The sequence below is a fragment of the Lynx rufus genome, unplaced genomic scaffold (genome assembly GCF_022079265.1).
Source record: "Lynx rufus isolate CCGP_SWC_20201006 ecotype Redwood Valley unplaced genomic scaffold, mLynRuf1.p SCAF_28, whole genome shotgun sequence".
NCBI lineage: Eukaryota > Metazoa > Chordata > Mammalia > Carnivora > Felidae > Lynx > Lynx rufus.
In genome coordinates this window covers 2,175,562-2,193,082 of record NW_025814843.1, presented here as the reverse complement: position 1 = coordinate 2,193,082, position 17,521 = coordinate 2,175,562, and the positions used below count along the sequence as shown (strand labels likewise).

Sequence of the window (17,521 nt, the reverse complement as noted above, 5' to 3'; positions counted from 1 at the left end):
AGGACGGCCAGGGAGTCACTGTTATTTGAACAGTAACCAGACAGAGCCATGGGTTCTGGCTCAGTCTTCCCCCTACGGCCAGATGACTGGGATGCCAGGTGCTGCCCTTCCGTGGCCCTCAGTTTCCCCCTTTCACATTGAGGAGCCTTGGCTTGGACTAAAGTTTTCTGGAGGCCCCTCCCAAGTTTGTTTACACAACTTCTTGGGGGGCGAGGACCTCAAAAGCCCCAAAGGGGCATCCCCTTGACCTGACGCTGGGCGCTGCTGGGCCCCAGCTGGAGACTCTCCAGAACCCGGGCGGCCCCGAGCCTCGTCTGACTCGCGGCCTTCGAACGTTGCCTGCGACACGCGACACGCGGTGGTCCCGCATCAGGATCTCTCCTCCGCACGCCCTGGCCGCCATCCTCCAGGTAGCGCCACAGCGACATCTCGTGGCGGAGAGCATCTGCACCACTTGGCTCCTGGCCCGCCTGAGTCAGGGCGGGCCTCTGCGCTTCGGGGCGGGCAGCGCCGAGGCCGAGTGGATACACACTCCCTGCGGGTGTAACCGGATCGGACGGCGGGGCTGAATTCTACACAACGGGCCCACGCTCCCGCCCAGCCTGCGTGGACGGTCCCGGCTACCCCCGGAGAGGGGTGGGACTGCCGAGCCCCTCCCCCCAAAGCCCCGCCCCTCGCACCAGCAGCCGCTGACTGCGCCTGCGCACTGTCTCACACATGCTCGCCTCCGCGAAGGTGCCGCTCCCAAGAAACGTGTCCCACGCGCCACGCCGTCTGTTTCCAGGGCAACCCGGCGCCTCTTAGCAACCCCGCGCGCAGCCTGGGTCGTTTCCAGGCGCCCCCAGCCTGCCATGGCGGCCGCGGGTCCCAGCGTCTTCCTACTCATGGTCAACGGGCAGGTGGAGAGCGCCCAGGTGAGCGGCCGTGGACCTTGCCCGGCCTTCCCCTTGTCTCCCCCCGGGGCCTATCCCGCGATCTCCCGGGCTGCTGTGTGGCTCCGGAGAGGCGCGTCGTTCCTGTGAGCCTCTCTCTTCCTGGGTTAGACGGGGGAGGGGAGCCAGCCCTTGAGAGGCTTGGCGGAGTCTTCGCGCCCGACGTGCGCGTGTGGAAACAGACCTCGAGAGGTTGAGCTGGTACCGAGGGCACGCTCGGCCGAGCCTGTGACCCCTGGTTCGGATCGTGTCCACTCTGTTGAGTCACGGGCAGGAGCCTAACGCGGGTGTAACGGGACGAGCCGAGACCCGACCGGCACGCTGGGCCTCGGTCCTCAAGTGCTCCGCACTCTGAGCCCTCGAATCCTTAAACTTGGATTAGAATGGAGGTGATTTAGGCGATCCGATACAACGATGGTGATGGTGGAAAGATCCAGGGAGAGTGTCCAGTCTGACAGAAGGGGACGCTACCCTCCATCCCCCTACACTTGAGAAGAACCATTTGTCATATTTATATACGCACAGAGATATACGCACCATGTATTCCTTATGTGTCAGCCTTGGCGCCCAGCACTGCTCATTCAGTCCTCACAACAGTCCTGGGAGGTGGGTATTACTAACACCACCATTTTACAGATGGGGGAACACTTGCCCAAAGGCAGTGGCAAGGCTGAGATTTGAACCCGGTCTGTCTTGTGCCAGAGCTTTGCTGCATTACCCTTCCAGGCTGTTGGAAGATGGCGTTGATTATATCCTTGTGAGGATTAAGTGAGATGGTCTGGGCAAAGCCCTGCCACGATCTCTTAGTTGGTGTCTCTTGCCTTCCTGTTTCATTGGGATTATGCCCCCATTAACCCACCCGGCGGCCTTGGTCCTAGTGCCCAAGACTGTCTGCTCCTCTTCTGTCCCTGTAGGAGCCTTTGGCTGGGCAGCATCACAACTACCTCTACTGTCAGCCCGCTTGCCACCCCCACTGTGCCTCCCACTCAGTTGTGGGCCCCTCCCCCTCTTCAGGCCTTGAACTCCACCCCTGTGTTTGCTCTCTGTCCCGCTAGCATCCGGGTTCTTAGACCTTTCACTTCACCATTCCCTTAGACCTCCTCTCTATGCCTACCCTCGTGCCAAGCATCGGGGACACCAAAACGTCATCACTCTTGTTCTCAGCTCGCAGTCAGATGGGGTTGGCAGAAATAAACACGGGCAATCAGAGCTTTGACGGAAGGAAGGACCAGGGGCTGGCAGCACGAGGCGGTGGCCCTTGAAACAGCCTGGAGGTTAGGGCAGGCTCTCTGGAAGGTAAGTTTTGAAGGACGAACAGGAGTCTGCCAGATGAAGGAATGGGAAGGGCATGTCAGACGGAAGGCAGAGGCTGGGCAAAGGCTCGAGGGCAGTAGCAGCCCGGGACTCTCCCTTGGACTCCCACATCTCGGGCCCCGGCCCCTCTGCCGAACTCCTCGTCCGGCTGTCTCTTAGACGCCACCCCAGGCGCCCCGTGTTCAGAACTCCCGTCAGCTGCCCTTACCTGGCCAACATGGCCTTACCTGCCCTTACCTGGCCAACGTAGCTTCACCACGAGTCCCTGTAAACAGAACCTGTGTGTGTTTGTTTCCACAGTTTCCTGAGTATGATGATCTCTACTGCAAGTACTGCTTTGTGTATGGCCAGGACTGGGCCCCCACGGCGGTAAGCTGGGCTCTTGGGCCTCCCTCACCCACAGCCCCCACGACTGTTGGGGTTTCTCAAGGTGTCCATCGTACATCCCTTCCTCTCCCAGTTCAGCATGCACTGAGAGGTAGACACTGAGTTCAGGGGGTTCTAAAACACGACTTTGTTCCTGGTAAAGCTGGAGTGGAGGACGCAGCCACGGGCGGGCTCCCAGATCCAGGCTGCGCTTGCCTGCGAGCCTCACCCCGGGAACTTGCACACGGCAGCGAGGAGGCATGTATGGGTGGCGCAGGCACGCAGGCCCCAGAGGGCCAGCCTGGAAGTAGCCACCCTGCGGAGCCTCTGGGCAAGTCCCTTCATCACTTGGCCTCTCCTAGCTCATGGGGAGGACTCTGGGGAGTCAGGAGGCAGAACGGAAGCTGTCCTTGCAAGACTTCCCTGGGAACAGTCTGCCTCCACCAGGAGATGGGCTGGAACGACCATGTCGGCTCGCTCCACACTTTACTGTGTGCAGCACTTGTCGAAGCCTCGCTGAGCCTGTCTCCTCCTCTGCACGGCGAGGTGACAATACTTACTTTCTGTTAACCCCCTAACTGAATAACTGTTGGCAGCCTTCTGGGTGATGGGGAGACAGTGGTGAACGAAGCCAGACAAGAGTCCCAGACTTTGTTGAGTGCCCATTCTTGTGGGGCAAGACAGACACTAAGTACTAGTGTTCTAGTATGTTCTAGTGAAAAGTGCCAAGGAGAAAGTAGTCGGGCAGGGAGGTGTGCAGGATAGAGAGAAGCTGGAATCTAGATCAGATGGCCAGGGAAGGCCTCCCTGAGAGGGTGACTTTGGGTAAAGACCGGAAGGAAGTGTGGGAATAAGCCATGCGGAAGTCTGTGGAAAGAACTTTCCAGACCAAAGGAGCAGCGGTGCACGGGCCCTGAGGCAGGGGTGCGCCTGGCGTGCTTGAGGAGCAGGAGGGAGGCCAGTGAGGAGCTGAGCAGGAAGGGGAGTGACTGGGGATGAAGCAGGGGGTGTCGAAGACGGGCAGGCCTTGGAGGACACGGTAAGTCAGAGTGAGGACCACAGCCTCACTCGGGGTGACCTGGGACCCCCTCAGAGAGTCTAGAACAGAGAGAAAGTGACCCGTCTTGTGTTTTTCAAAGCTCCCCCCAGCTTCTGTGTTCCCAGTAGACAGGGGAGCAAGGGCCAAAGCAGGGACGCCACGGACGGTTACCGGAAACAGAGGAGCAGACGCGGCACGTGGACAAGGCGCGGCACGGGGGGTGATGACAGGTGGTCGAACAAGACGGGAGACAACGGGGTTTCCTCTCGGACAGATGTGGGGCATGACAGAAAGTAGTTAAAAGTAGCACCAAGCTTTCTAGCCTGGGCACTTAGCACAGCTGCCATTCGATTGAGAAGACTAGAGAGAGCAGATCTGGAAGAACTTTCCAGAACTCGGCCCGGCAAGTGTTGAGGTTCCCACTAGATATCCAGGTGGAGGTGCCGGGTGGGCATTGGGGGTGGGGCCGTGCTGATCTGCAGGTCGGAGGTAAGGACTGGGCTGGAGACACGGGTCTGGGAATCAGCCACACCCAGACCACGTTGGCGGCCCCGAGATGGCTGAGGTCACGAGGGCCGGTTAGAGGAGCGTCCCAACACGGAGCCCCGGGACGCTCCCACACGAAAGGAGCAAGTGCTGAGAGCAACAGTGGGGACCACCCCTCCCGTGAGGAGGAAAGACCCAAAGATGTACGTACGTACCGTGTCCCAGAAACCACGCAGGGGGAGTGTGTCAGGAAGCGATCGGCCGGGTCCAGCGCTGCCACTGGGTCGGGTGAACTGAGGACAGAGAAGTGTCCATAGATACAGCGATGCTGGGGTCACTGGTGCTACGCCACAAAAACACGTTGGTAGAGTGGGAGCCTGTAGCCAGATTGAAGTCGGTTCTCAAAAGAAAAGCAGAGAAGGAACTGGAACCGGGGAGTAACGGACAGACCTTTCAAGGAGTTTTGCTTGGCAGGGAGCATCGAACGGGTTGACGGGTGGAGGAAGAAGGAGGGCAGGATTGTCTGGTGATGGGGAAAATCGCACGCACTTGTGCCCCGACAGGAAGCGTCGGGGTGAAATCGGTGACATCCGAGGGGCCGGCCGGCCGGAGCCGGTTCCTCGGGCTGGCGAGGGGAGAACTTGCGCCCAGTTGGCTCCAGGCCGTCAAGCTCGAACGAAATAAAACCCGGAGAGACCTAGGAGCTGCTCCGTGACCTCGCAGACCCTGTTGTTGGGAAGTTAGCATGTGGGCAGAAGGGAAGGACACAGCCCTCCCGCCCGCCCACCCAGGTAGGGGGCGTGCATGGCAGCTGGAGCTCGGGCTGTCACTGTCTCTGTGCTCACAGGGTCTGGAGGAGGGCATCTCACAGATCACATCCAAGAGCCAAGACGTGCGGCAGGCGCTGGTGTGGAACTTCCCCATCGACGTCACCTTTAAAAGCACCAACCCCTACGGCTGTGAGTCCCCGGGGGCCCTGCGGGGACCGGGACGGGGAGGCGCCCCCAGGACAGTCGGGCCTCATCCTGCCACCACTGTCCGCTCTCGGCTCTTCGCTGCCCACCTCCGGGACCCTTATGTCAGCCTTGCCGCGGGCTCTCTTGACACCTGGCCGCTTCCCCCCACTTCCGCACCCCAGTTCGTCTACACGCTGTGCAGCTGACGTTTTGGGAGCTCAGAGCCGATCGGGTGAGGCCCCAGCCTGCGCCTTGGACAGCTCTGGGGCTGGGAAGCAAGGCTCTCAGCTTGCGATCGTGGCTTGTGCTGCTCCTGACCGGAGCCGTCCACACCTCCTGTGCACATCCCTCGAGTCCCCTCTCCGAGGCTTGGTTCGTACTGTCCCCTCTGCCTGGGACACCCCTTCCCGCTGCCATCTCTGGCCTCCTTCCCAGCGCCCTCGTTGCTTGCAGTGTTTACGATCTGCCTTGTCCGCTAGTTGGAATTCGCTCTCACTTAATAACCGCCTACTGTGTGCAAAGTCTGGGGTCGCTCCAAAGGGGCTGTGAATACTCCCCCCGTGTGTGCTTTTCCTAGCTTCCTAATCCTATGTGGTGGACAGATTGCATTCCATTTCTTTTCCCACATTAGGAAACTGACACAGAAAGTGATGTCATTTGCCTTCAACTTTATAGCTAGGAGCTGAGTGTGGATTGGCTTTCAGGTCCATCTGATTTCATAGTCTGGGCCTTTCTGCCTCGTGTGGCCTGGGGCCTAGGCTTACTGGGTACAGAAGGTCCGGAGCAGGGCTGCCTGGACTGCATCTTGTCTTTGTCCATGAGTAAGATGCTTCAATAGATGCTTTTTTTTTTTTTTAATGTTAATTTATTTTTGAGAGAGAGAGAGAGAGAGAGAGAGAGAGCCCAAGTGGGGGAGGGCCAGAAAGAGGGAGAGACACAGAATTTGAAGCAGCTCCAGGCTCTGAGCCGTCAGCACAGAGCCCGATGTGGGGCTCGAACCCACGAACCATGAGATCACGACCTGAGCCAAAGTTGGACGCTTAACTGATGGAGCCACCCAGGCGCCCCATTCCATAGGCTTCCTGGAATGGGGCTCTGGATTATGGAGCAGTCTCCTGCTGCTGAGGAAAGCTAGGAGAGGTGGATAAACTACTAAGAAGCAAAAACAAACACGACTCTTTGAAGGCCTCAGGGAGCTGGCCAAGTATTGGAGATTTACCAGGCCAAGAGCCAGGAGAAAACAAAATCTAGAGTCATGATCCCACTCACATCACCCCTGCAAGTATTTGCTGACTCCACCAGAGGTGACTGAGAGGCTGACTGAGACTTTTGACAGCTGCACTGGGTTCGGGGCACAAGAATAAAAAAATCCCTACAACTCGGACGGAGACCTCAAGGTGCTGCACCCTGGGAGGAAGGGAGAAGCAGCTCAGCTCCAGATCATTCCAGACCCTGAACATGGTGGCAAAAAGTCCCAAACGAAATATTCGTAAGCCAAATCTAGCAGGATGGAAGGGGGATAATACATCCTGAACAAGTACAGTTTATTCCAGAAATACAAAGCTTGTATGTGGAACATCTGAAATCAACCAGTGTGATTCACTGCTTTAAAAAGAAGGAAAGTCACGATCATCCCTATAAATGAAGAAACCAAGATAAAATTCGACATCCATTTGTGGTAAACACTTAGCAAACTAGGAACAGAAGGAAACTTTCTTAATCTGATGAAGGTTATCTATAAAACACTTAGAGCAAATATCACCTCTCCTAAGTGAAATTTCCTTCCTGCTGGCACCATCACAAACAAAAGGCATGAGAATTAGGGAGAACAAAATTGTTTTTCACAGGTAACCTTGTGTATGTAGAGTGTGCAAAATGGGGGCGCCCGGGTGGCTCAGTCGGTTGAGCATCTGACTCTTGGTTTAGGCTCAGGTCATGATCTCACGGTTCATAAGCTTGAACCCTGCATCAGGGTCTACACTGACAGTGCAGAGCCTGCTTGGGATTCTCAATCTCTCTCTCTCTCTCTCTCTCTCTGTGTCCATCCCCTGCCCCCTCTCTTTCTCTCTCAAATAAATGTAGACAAATTTTTTTAAAGAATGTGCAAAATGACCTACAGAGAAGTTATCGAATTAATAAGTTTCCATGGATGCTGGATATGAGATGGGCACACAAAAACCAGTGGCTTTCTGTATAAAAATAACTAAAATATGTGCATAAAAAGTGAATCGAAAATGGCATTTTAAAAAGAAACTCCTTACAAGATCAAAATGTAACTTGTTCCACCACACATCAAGCTTCAATTTAATTTTAAAGCAGAATAACTAAGTGTAGTTCTGGCACATGGAGACACAGACAGATCCAAAGAGAGCCCCAAGACAGACCTAAGCCTACGTAGACAGTTGATTTGTGACAAAGGGCACTGTGGAGCAGGAGGGGAAAGCAGGTGTCTTTGATAAAAGGTACCGGGACAGTCAGATATGTGCAGGGAAAGAAACCGGATCCCCGCATCCTACGACACATACACAAAAGTCAGCTCCAGGTGGATGTGTAAATAGAAATGTGAACGCAAAGTAGTAAAGCTTCAGGAAGATAGCCTAGGACGCTAGAGCCATGATATCAGGTAAGGGAAGACTTTTTCAAAGAGAGGGGGAGAGAGAACGAGCAGAGGAGGGGCAGAGAGAGAGGGGGACAGGATCCAAAGTGGGCTCCAAGCTGATAGCAGAGAGCCCCACGCGAGGCTCGAGCTCATGAACTGTGAGATTATGACCTGAGCTGAAGTCAGACGCTTAACTGACTGAACCACCCAGGCGCCCCTTCAAAGGACTTTTTAAAGGAAAGATCCAGGGATTTGGCCATACTCAAATTAACGGCTTTTATTCATCAGAAGACAGCAATTGGCCCGAAAAGACAGGCCGCAGAATTCACACACATACACATTACACGTCAATGAGAAAAAGATCCATCCGGTAGAAAAACGGGCAAGAGGCTGAGCGGGTACTTCACAAAAGGGGACATCTGAGTGACGAGACACGGAGCAGGGCCTCAGCTTTATTTTAGTAAGAAAGATTACAGTTAAGGAAAATGCAAATGAAAGCCACCGTGAGGGGCGCCTGGGTGGCTCCGTCTCAGCCTTTGACTTGGGCTCAGGTCATGATCTCACAGCTTGTGAGTTCGAGCCCGCGTGGGGCTCTGTGCTGACACCTCGGAGCCTGGAGCCTATTTAGGTTTCTGTGTCTCCCTCTCTCTCTGCCCCTCCCCTGCTCATGTTCTTTCTCTCTAAAAAACATAAATATTAAAAATTAAAAGCCACCGTGAGGTGCCGCAGCCCACGCACCAGAATAGCTCAGGGGAGAATGCTGGAGGAAGGATCCTAAGCTTCGTGAGCATGTGGTGTGAAGGGAACTCCAGTCACGGGCGGGAGTGTGTGGGTGACACGACCCCTTTGGGAGACGGCCCCGCGTTCTCTTTTCAGCCCGAGTGTGTGCGTACCCCGCGGGACGCCCCGGACACGTACCCAGCAGAAACGTGCGTGCACAGGGGGCCGGAGCTTGGACGAGAGTAGCAGAGAGCGCATAGTCTCCCCATCGGGGGGTCCCCCAAGGAGAAACCACCCACGTGTCCATCGGCACTAGAGTGAACCACGTCCTCATTCTCTGTCTGGAGCTAAAATGTTACCCAGCGTTGAAAACGAGCAAAACCCCGTACATGACAGTTTGATAGAATCTCACAAACGTGATGTTGAATTATAAAGAAGCTGGGTCCCGGGGCACCTGGGCGGCTCAGTCAGTTGAGCGTCTGACTTTTGATTTTGGCTCATGTCATGATCCCAGGGTTGTGGGATCGCGTCCCGCATGGGGCTTGGTGCTGAGTGTGGGGCCTGCTTAAGAGTCTCTCTCTCTCCCTCTGGCCCTCTCCCCTGCTCATGCTGTCTCTCTCTAAAATTAAAAAAAAAAAAAAAAAGAGGGGCATCTGGGTGGTTCAGTCGGTTGAGCGCCCGACTTCCACTCAGGTCGTGATCTCATGGTTCATGGGCTCAAACCCCGCATTGGGTTCTGTGCTGACAACTCGGAGCCTGGAGCCTGCTTTGGATTCTATGTCTCCCTCTCTGTCCCTCCCCTGCTCGCACTCTATCTGTCTCTCTCTTTCAAAAATAAATAAAACATAAAATAAATAAATGAATAAATAAAAATAGTTAAAAAAAGGAAAAAGCTAAGTAACAATACACATACTATAGGATTCCGTTTGTATAAAGTTTTTAAAAAATGGGTAAAACCAAAGTACCATGTTCGGCATGCGTTGTTTGGTATGATCCTCTTCCTAACACGGAGCTCTTCTGTGTCAGGCACTACTCTCCTTGTCTTAGGAGGAAACCGAGAGGCCGGGAAGGCAGGTCATTGCCTGGGGGCCGCACCCACTCACCTCACCTGTCACCTGGGGCAGTGATTTCATCCCTACATTCAGAGGATGAATATACGGACCCAGGGGACAGGACCTGTGTCCACTCCTGCCCTCTGCGCAGCCACAGCCCCTAGGGCTTTGAGCACCATCCGGGTTCTCTGCCTGGCACCTTCCCCCCCCCCCCCCCCCCAGTTTCACCACCTGCTGACCTTTCGTCTTGTCTTTCCCAAGGGCCACAGATCGTGCTCAGTGTGTATGGACCAGACGTGTTTGGGAACGATGTGGTTCGAGGCTATGGGGCAGTGCACTTGCCTTTCTCGCCCGGCAGGTAGGTCCTGGCTCTGACTGGTCCCTGGGCCGCAGTCCCTCCCTTGCTGGGCCGTGCCGGCTGAGAACCAGGGCACCCCCAGCAGGCCTTTTCCTGGGACGGATGTCATCTCTAGGCTGGGGATGCACTGGGGTCCCCAGGCGCCTGGGCAACTCGGCTTGGGGGCTGTGGGTTAGAGCCCATATCTGGAAGGAGACCCACATGGGTGAAGCTAGGGCTGCCAACCCCCCCCCCCACCCCGAGACAGCGGGTGGGTGGGGGGAGTGTCAGAGGCCCCGGCAGGAAGCACCGGGGGATATCCTGCGAGGGGCTGGGCCCAGCGACAGAGTTCGCAGGCAGTTTGGGGCTGCGGCTCAGACTCCATCCACGCCTCTCTTTCCGCGCCACTCAGCGTCCCGCGAGCTCTCGCTAATCCCCCTTCTGTGCCCGGCCCTGCTGGCGTTAGTGTGACCACCTGGGCCCTTCCTCGGAAGCCCCCAGACTAGTAGACACAGACGGAGAGGAGCGACCGTGTTCTTAAGCACGGTGACAGGGTATGGACACAGCGTGTTCTGGGGCCCAAAGGACGGGAGTTTTTCTGGAGATGGTGGAGGAAGATGGAGGGACGGCGGGCACCAAATGCCCTGAGGAGTCTCGTTGCCGAGACAGAAAGTGCAAGACGTGAGGGGAGGTGTGTGGAGAGGAGTGGGGGACGGGGTGTGAGGGGCAGGCCTGGGGCAGGTGGCCACGGCGGGGAAGGTCGGGGGGATTGTCAGGGGCTTCCCGGAGGAAGGGCGTCCAAACTGGGCCATGGAGGTGGCGGCACCTTTGGACGTGTGGAGGCCGGAGCCTCTGAGGGGCGCGTGAGCCGGGACCCCGGGCCGGACGGCTGTAGCCCTCTGTATCCTCCTGACCCTCTGAAAGAAACAAGACTCGCGGGGCCTCTGGCCTCCGAGAGGCCGGGCCCACTCTCCCGGCCTCAGCCTCCCGGCGCTCAGCACCCAGCCCGGGCCCGGTGGGTGCGGCCCCTGCCAGCCGGACGGGTTGGCCTTGCCGCTGACCTGGCACCGCCCGCCTGACAGCTCCTGCTCGCGGGAGGCTCAGGAAGTTCGTCACTCTTCTGTGACTCGGCACACGTGTCCGTGAAAACATTTGTTTCAGGCACAAAAGGACCATCCCCATGTTTGTCCCAGAATCCACGTCTAAACTGCAAAAGTTTACGAGGTGAGTTTCGTACGCGTCGCCTCCAGCCCCTCCTTCTGACCTAAGCAGGGGGGGCGCAGGGAGGGCTGTCATGGTCCCCCCTCACTTGTGCCGGGCAACCTCGTCGCATCTTCCTGCTGCTCTGTCTTTGGGGACAAATGGAAGCGGGGGCTGTGTGGTTTCCGGGGGTCGCTGGGCTCCCTTCAGCCACCGTTCCAGCCACGTAAGGCCGTGCGCTGTTACCCTGGGCCGTGTTAACAGCCTTTGGTCAGAGCAGAGCAGATGGGGAGATGCTCATGGCATAATATGACGTTAAAAAGATAGGACGCGGGAGGCGCCTGGGTGGCACAGTCTGTTAGGCGTCCGACTTCAGCTCAGGTCACGATCTCGCGGTCCGTGAGTTCAAGCCCCGTGTCGGGCTCTGGGCTGATGGCTCAGGGCCTGGAGCCTGTTTCCGATTCTGTGTCTCCCTCTCTCTCTGCCCCTCCCCCGTTCATGCTCTGTCTCTCTCTGTCCCAAAAAAAATAAATAAACGTTGAAAAAAAAAAAAAAAAGGACGCGGGAGGGTACAGCAGTAAGAGCCGAACAGAACGGCACCGATACTCCTGGTGGGCAGTTTCCGTCAGGAAATGCCTCACAGCGGGGCCTCTTCAAGGGGGTGACATCTGTGCAGAGACTAGAGCAGAGGTAAGGGCCAGGGTGGGCAATGTGGGGAAGGAATGTTCCAGACATAGGAAAACCGCATGTGCAAGGCCCACGGGCTTCGCGTGTGAGGAGTGGCAAGGACAGGGTGTCACTGGTAAGGGGGGGGGGCGGGGGGGGGGGCGGGGGGAACACCCGGGAGGCAGGGGGGCTGGCGCACGGATGTGGGGGAGACCGGGCCCAGGCCTCTTGCCCCTCACCGCCTCCGCGTCGAAGCTCAGAGGGCCGGCCGACTCGAGGTCGGGGCCAGAAGCTCCTGTCAGCTTAGTGTGGCGGCCGGCCGCCCCTGCTCCCCGCGGGCTCAGCCAGGAGCGGGCCCCGGGCCCTCTGCTCACAGGCAGGACGACGTGCGGGAATGGAGGACCGTCTGGCTCCCCGGGTGGCGGCCGACGAGCAGCCCCCGGCAGGCCTGGCCGGTATCGGGGTGAGCCTTGGCCGGAGCCCTGCTGCGCAGAGGGACGGCGCTGGACCTGAGCCAGGGAGGCCGCCCTGAGTTCTGGGTCCCGGGGGAGGGGCGAACTGGGGTGCCCCCTGCCCTCTGGGAGGCCACCGTGACGGGAAGGGGCTTATTAGCCGGTGCCCTGGGCCAGCGGAAGCTAGAGAGGACGCCACCCGCCCCGTGGGACCGTCGGGAAGGTGGGGGCGGTGCCCATCGGCGGGTCCCGGGAGGTTAAGGGCTTTGAGCCCACACAGCTGCCCGGGGCCGGGGCGTTCATGCCGTGCTGAGGGCAGCCTGGGTCTCAGGGCCAGGGCCCTCTGAGGAAAGGGTTTCGTTGCTGAGGAAGCTAGGCCTTACGGCTCACACGGCAGGCGAAGTTTCTGCCGGTGCCCCAGGGACAGCAGCTCGGGGCAGGGGACCGTCTCCTCTGGGCAAGGCCGCGTGTGCTTGGACTGCAGACACCGGAGGAAGGTCTGGTTAGCGAAGGCAGTTTGATCAAAATCTTCCCAGACGTGGCCCGGCGCGAGTGGAGGCCGGTGTGTAACTGGTTCCCAGTGGCCTTTGCTCCCGCAGGAGACTTCTCGTTGCTGCCCCCGTGGCCGCCTGGCCTGGCCTGGCCCGGCCCACTCAGCACCGTATTAGTTTCCTGGGCTGCTGTAACCAATCACCACCAACTCGAGGCTTAAATGACAGACATTTTTTTCTCACGGTCCAAAGTCAGTATCACTGGGCTGCGATCAAGGTACCCGGCAGGGCGCGCTCCCCCCCCGCCCCCCGCCCCCCTTGCCAAGACTCTAGAGGACAACCTGTTCCCAGCCCCTTCCTGCTCCTGGTGGCTGCGGCTGCATCGCTCCAGTGTCCTCTGCAGTCACGTGTATGACCTCACATGTCACCTCCTCCCCTGTGTCACATCTCCCTCCGCCTCTCTTAGGACACTGGTGATGGCATTTAGGGTCCATCCAGATAACCCAGGACAGTCTCCCCACGTTAAAGATCCTCACCTTAATCTCACGTGCAAAGGTCCTTTTCCCAAATAAGGTCACATCCCAAGTTCCAGGGATTAGGACCTGATATCTTGGGGGCCGTTATCCAGCCTATGACAGCGCCTCCCATCTAGTCTTCACGTAGCGACAAAAATGGTTTTCTAAAACAGCTTTAGAAACCACTCGAGCACATCTCCGCATTTACCGTTCACTTCAGCTAGGATGTTGCGAGGCCCTGCGTTCTCCTGCCCTGCTGCCCTCGGGCCCTCTCCCCTGCCTGCACGTGCCCTCTGACTTGGTTCCTCCAGCCCCCTGCAGCCCTCCCTGCCTCAGGCCCTTGCCTGGACGGACGCTCTACCCTACCCTGAACCGTCTGCCCTCCTGGCCTCAGGAGAGGAAGCAACGCACTGGCTCTGGTAGCTCTGGGTATGGGTGCTCGGGGTGTGCCACGCTCGCGGTGGCTGCTTCCCGTGCCTGCGAGGTGCACAGCCCCACTCCTCAGATGGAGACGCTGAGGCACAGAGAAGTGGCAATACGCCCATCCAGGCCTGGCTGGAACCCTGGCTTCCCAGTCCCCCTCCCATCTCTCTCTCTCTCTCTCTCTCTCTCTCTCTCTCTCTCTTTCAGCTGGGAGCCAGTGAGCACCTTACTGGGTGTCACTGGAGCTGCAGACAGCAGGGGGCAGGCATTGCTTCCTCCCCTGGGCAGCAGCCGGTGGGCTGGGGGCCAGGGCTGTCTCAGTCGGGGTGGCCTGGGCCAAGGGGTGACTCCAGCTGGAGCTGGAGGGGTGTTGCTCGGGAAGGGTGGCTTCGCTGGGGCGGAGTGCAGGCCACTGTAGCGGGAGGTAGGGCAGAGCCTGCTCTGGGAATGCCGGAACCTGGGCCTGGACCGATAGACAGAGGGGCCTCCTTCCCTGTGGGGAGCCCACCGCCCACAGCTACATCACTGGTCCCCCCTGCCACCAGCCGGGCCCCAGAACGCAGGCTGGAGGTGCTCCTGCATGGGACACCTGGCCCACCTGGCCGGGAATGGGCCCCGGGAAGGTTTCCCGGCCTGAATGCGTGTGTTGGAGGTGAGGCTCTGGCCGGCTGAACTGGGACGGAGGGGAGGCCCCGCCTCACCTCCCTGCCTGTAGCCTTGGGCATGTCACCACACCGCCCTTAGCCTCTGACAGGCGGGGGTTTACAGACCAGGGCCCCTGTGAGGGGCAGGTGGACAGTGGGCATGGCAGGGTCCCTGGCACTGAGTGTGCACCCCTCACATCAGTGACTGCGGAGTCAGGTGATCGTGTTGGTCACCCCAGAGCACGCCCACCCTTGGGGCAGGTGCATTTATGCGAGAGGCATAAATAGGAGGGCTAATGTTTCTCATGGTAGTTGACAGAGTGCATTCACCTAGAGCCCCGGGAGCTAGGTACCATTAGGTACAGGTGAGAGGCACCGGGGCTCAAGGGTTCAGACATGGCAAGTGACTTGCGCGGGATCCCGCACCATCGAGAGGAAAGTGGAGAGCCCAGGTCTGGCCCCTCTGCCCGCCCCAGGGATGCTGAACTCCCACATGGGGGGGGGGCACCTCATGCTGCCGTCCTCTTTCTGGGATTTCCACTTGGGCTCCCACCGTGCCCCCAGCCCCACATGTCCCTCAAAGCCATGGGTGACTTGTGATGGGAAAGCCCGGCATCCAGCTGAGGAGGGGTGGGGCACAGAGCCCCACACGCCTGCTGGAAGCCACACATGGCACCCAGACTCACCTTCCCGGGCAGAGGGAGGTGGCGTGGGAAGGTTGTGCCCAGGGCCCGGCCCTAGGACAGGGCTTGGAGGAGGGCTGCTGGTTTCGGAAGCAGGGGGAGAGCCCGTGTCTCGGGGCTGAGGGACGGCCAGGCGAAGGATCTGCTCACCCAGGGTCTCCTGTCTTCCAGCTGGTTCATGGGACGGCGGCCCGAGTACACAGACCCCAAGGTGGTGGCTCAGGGTGAAGGCCGGGAAGGTAAAGCTTGATCCCCTCAACCCCACCCCCACCCCACAGGCAAGCTGGAGCCCGGGAGAGACTGGGGAGACCCCCACGCAACAGGGTGGAAGCCAGAGACCCGCCAGGCACGCAGAGGGACTGCAGGGGCAGGGCCCAGGCATTTCCCCAGAGCACCTCCCAGGGAGGGGCACGGGCCCGGCAGTCATTCCCATTTTACAGGAGAAAACGCTGAGGCCGAGAGACTCCCAAAGCAGCCCAGCTGATGCCGCCCTTCTCTTCCCAGTGACCCGCGTCCGCTCTCAGGGCTTTGTCACTCTCCTCTTCAACGTGGTGACCAAGGACATGAGGAAGCTGGGCTACGACACTGGGCCTTCTGACACGCAGGACGTCTCCAGGCCCAGCCCGCCGCCAGGACTCCCCCTGTGAAGGCATCCAGCCCCTACCCCCACCCACCGGACCGGGCCCCGCCCGCCAGACCGGCGTCCTCAGACAAAGCAGGTTGTCCTTCCAGAGAGTTGGCCTCGGATACATCTGCTTGACTCGTGGCCTCGTGGGACTGGGAAAGGGGGTGGGTGGAGGTTTTTATATAATAAAGCATCACCTTTTCACAGAACCTGGGCCTGGAGCTGCCTCCTCTCCCCTTTGGCCCCTCCCCCGACCCTGTACGGCGAAGGGACTGAAGCTGCCCCGAGAGAGGCACGGCCGGCAGGACAGCCACCTAGGCTGTGAGCCTCGCTCCAAGCCCGGTTCTGCCACTCGTGGCTGTGCGGCCTTTTCTTCGCCTCAACACGCTCATCCCTAACACAGGTGTGTCCCCAAGGCCGAGGGCCTCCTCGGCGTCGAGCAGCGGGCTTGCTGGGTGCCCGGCCGCGGTGCCCGCTGTGGGGCGTGACCGCCTGCTTCCCTTGGCAAGGAGACAGAGCCCCGTCGGTAGGAGCTGCAAGGAGGGGCCTCCCGGCCTGCCCTCTGCCGGCCCCCAACCCCGCAGCCCAGACGACGGGGCTGCAGTCCTCCCAGAGGCGGGGAGGCGCCGGAATCCCAGCTTTCTGGTCTCCCACGGGACAGGAGGGTGCGCCGTGCAGCCCAGCAGCCCGCACTTTGGGAGCTGAGCCCTCTCAACGCACAGGTCCCCGTGGCTTGGTGGTCACCCAGCCTGCCCTCAGCCTGGAGACGGGAGCCGGAGCTCGCCCGGGGTTCCTCGCCGCCTGGCGCTGCGTGGGCCTGATTTAAGGGAAGCCGCAAAGTGCCTGCGCCCAGCTCTTGGTAACCCCCTGGCTCCCGGCCTGAAGGCCACCAGCCTCGCCCCTACACACTGCCCTGCAATTGGAACCTGGCCTCCGACACTACTGAGCGGACCCCGTTCTGTCCTTTACCTCACTCAGTTCTCTCTGCACCAGAACTTTGTGCTGCCCGGGCACCCCCGGCCCCAGCCCCCAGCTCCCTGTGTGCTCTGGAACGTGTGGTCTGTCGTCAGCAAAATTCCTAGGATACTGAGCCTCTTCTCTGAATGCAAAGTTCCCTCCACCTCTGTCCTGTGCTGAAACCCGCACTGTCCCTGGCCACACTCTTTCCCCCCGCACCCCAACAAGTCCTGGCCGCTTATGCTCACAGCCCTCTTAAACGGTGTCTTTTTGCTGCCACACGCCATGTCCCACGGGCCCAGAGATGAGCTTCGTCCTGGCTCCCAGCAGCATTTCCGCCTTCGTGTCCCAGCCCCCAGGACTGACATCCACCGGAGACCTGACTACCTTGCCCTCGGCCTTCTTCTCCGGCTATTCTTTTTTCTCAAGTTTATTTTGAGAGAGAGAGAGAGAGCAATCACAAGTGGGGAAGGGGCAGAGAGAGAGGGAAAGAGAAATTCCCATCAGGCTCCATCCTACCAGAGCAAAGCCCGACGTTGGGCCCCATCCCTTGACGGTGTGGTCACAACCTGAGCCGAAATCAAGAGTTGGGACGCTCAACCGACTGAGCCACCCAGGCGCCCCTCCAGCTAATCGTGACAACTTCACCACCTACGCAGATGACCCTTCCCACGACTTGGCCTCTTCCTCAGCCTCCTCCCTTGCCATGACCTTGGCCTTGCCCCTCAGCAGCCGCCCATCCCACCACCTGTTTCTTGTTACCAGTGCCTCCAAGAGAGCCACCCAGGCTTCCCCCTCCCAGCCCGCTCCCTCCCCACCTTGTGGTTCCTTTCCTGCGGTCCCCCCTCAACAGTCCATTGCATCTGGGTCCTCCAAGCTGCCCACCACCCCCTTCGTGCCGGCCATCAGCCCCTCCTCTCCTTTCCTCCCTGCCCAGTTCAGAACTCACAGTTGTCTGGGAATGTGAACTGGTGCAGCTGCTCTGGAAAACAGTATGGAGGTTCCTCAAGAAACTAAAAACAGAACTACCCTAGGACCCAGCAACTGCACTTCTAGGCATTTCT

At 59.0% G+C, this 17,521-nt stretch overlaps 1 protein-coding gene across 1 annotated transcript; it reads left to right on the top strand.

Moving 5' to 3' along the window:
• The first annotated feature begins 26 nt into the window (after window positions 1–26).
• On the top strand, window positions 27–15,691 carry B9D1 (B9 domain containing 1). The gene is made up of 7 exons (XM_047089993.1): window positions 27–914; window positions 2,547–2,615; window positions 4,985–5,096; window positions 9,726–9,822; window positions 10,963–11,025; window positions 15,047–15,114; window positions 15,380–15,691. Exons 1-7 carry the CDS (start codon window positions 852–854, stop codon window positions 15,520–15,522), a joined length of 615 nt encoding a protein of 204 aa, XP_046945949.1. The 5' UTR covers window positions 27–851; the 3' UTR covers window positions 15,523–15,691.
• Window positions 15,692–17,521: the final 1,830 nt, after the last annotated feature.

Excerpts from the sequence above, each read along its gene's own strand:
- B9D1 (XM_047089993.1), top strand. The coding sequence starts at position 852 with ATGGCGGCCGCGGGTCCCAGCGTCTTCCTACTCATGGTCAACGGGCAG. Across the intron at positions 2,616-4,984 it reads AGGACTGGGCCCCCACGGCG|GGTCTGGAGGAGGGCATCTC; the intron begins GTAAGCTGGGCT and ends CTGTGCTCACAG. Across the intron at positions 15,115-15,379 it reads TCAGGGTGAAGGCCGGGAAG|TGACCCGCGTCCGCTCTCAG; the intron begins GTAAAGCTTGAT and ends TTCTCTTCCCAG.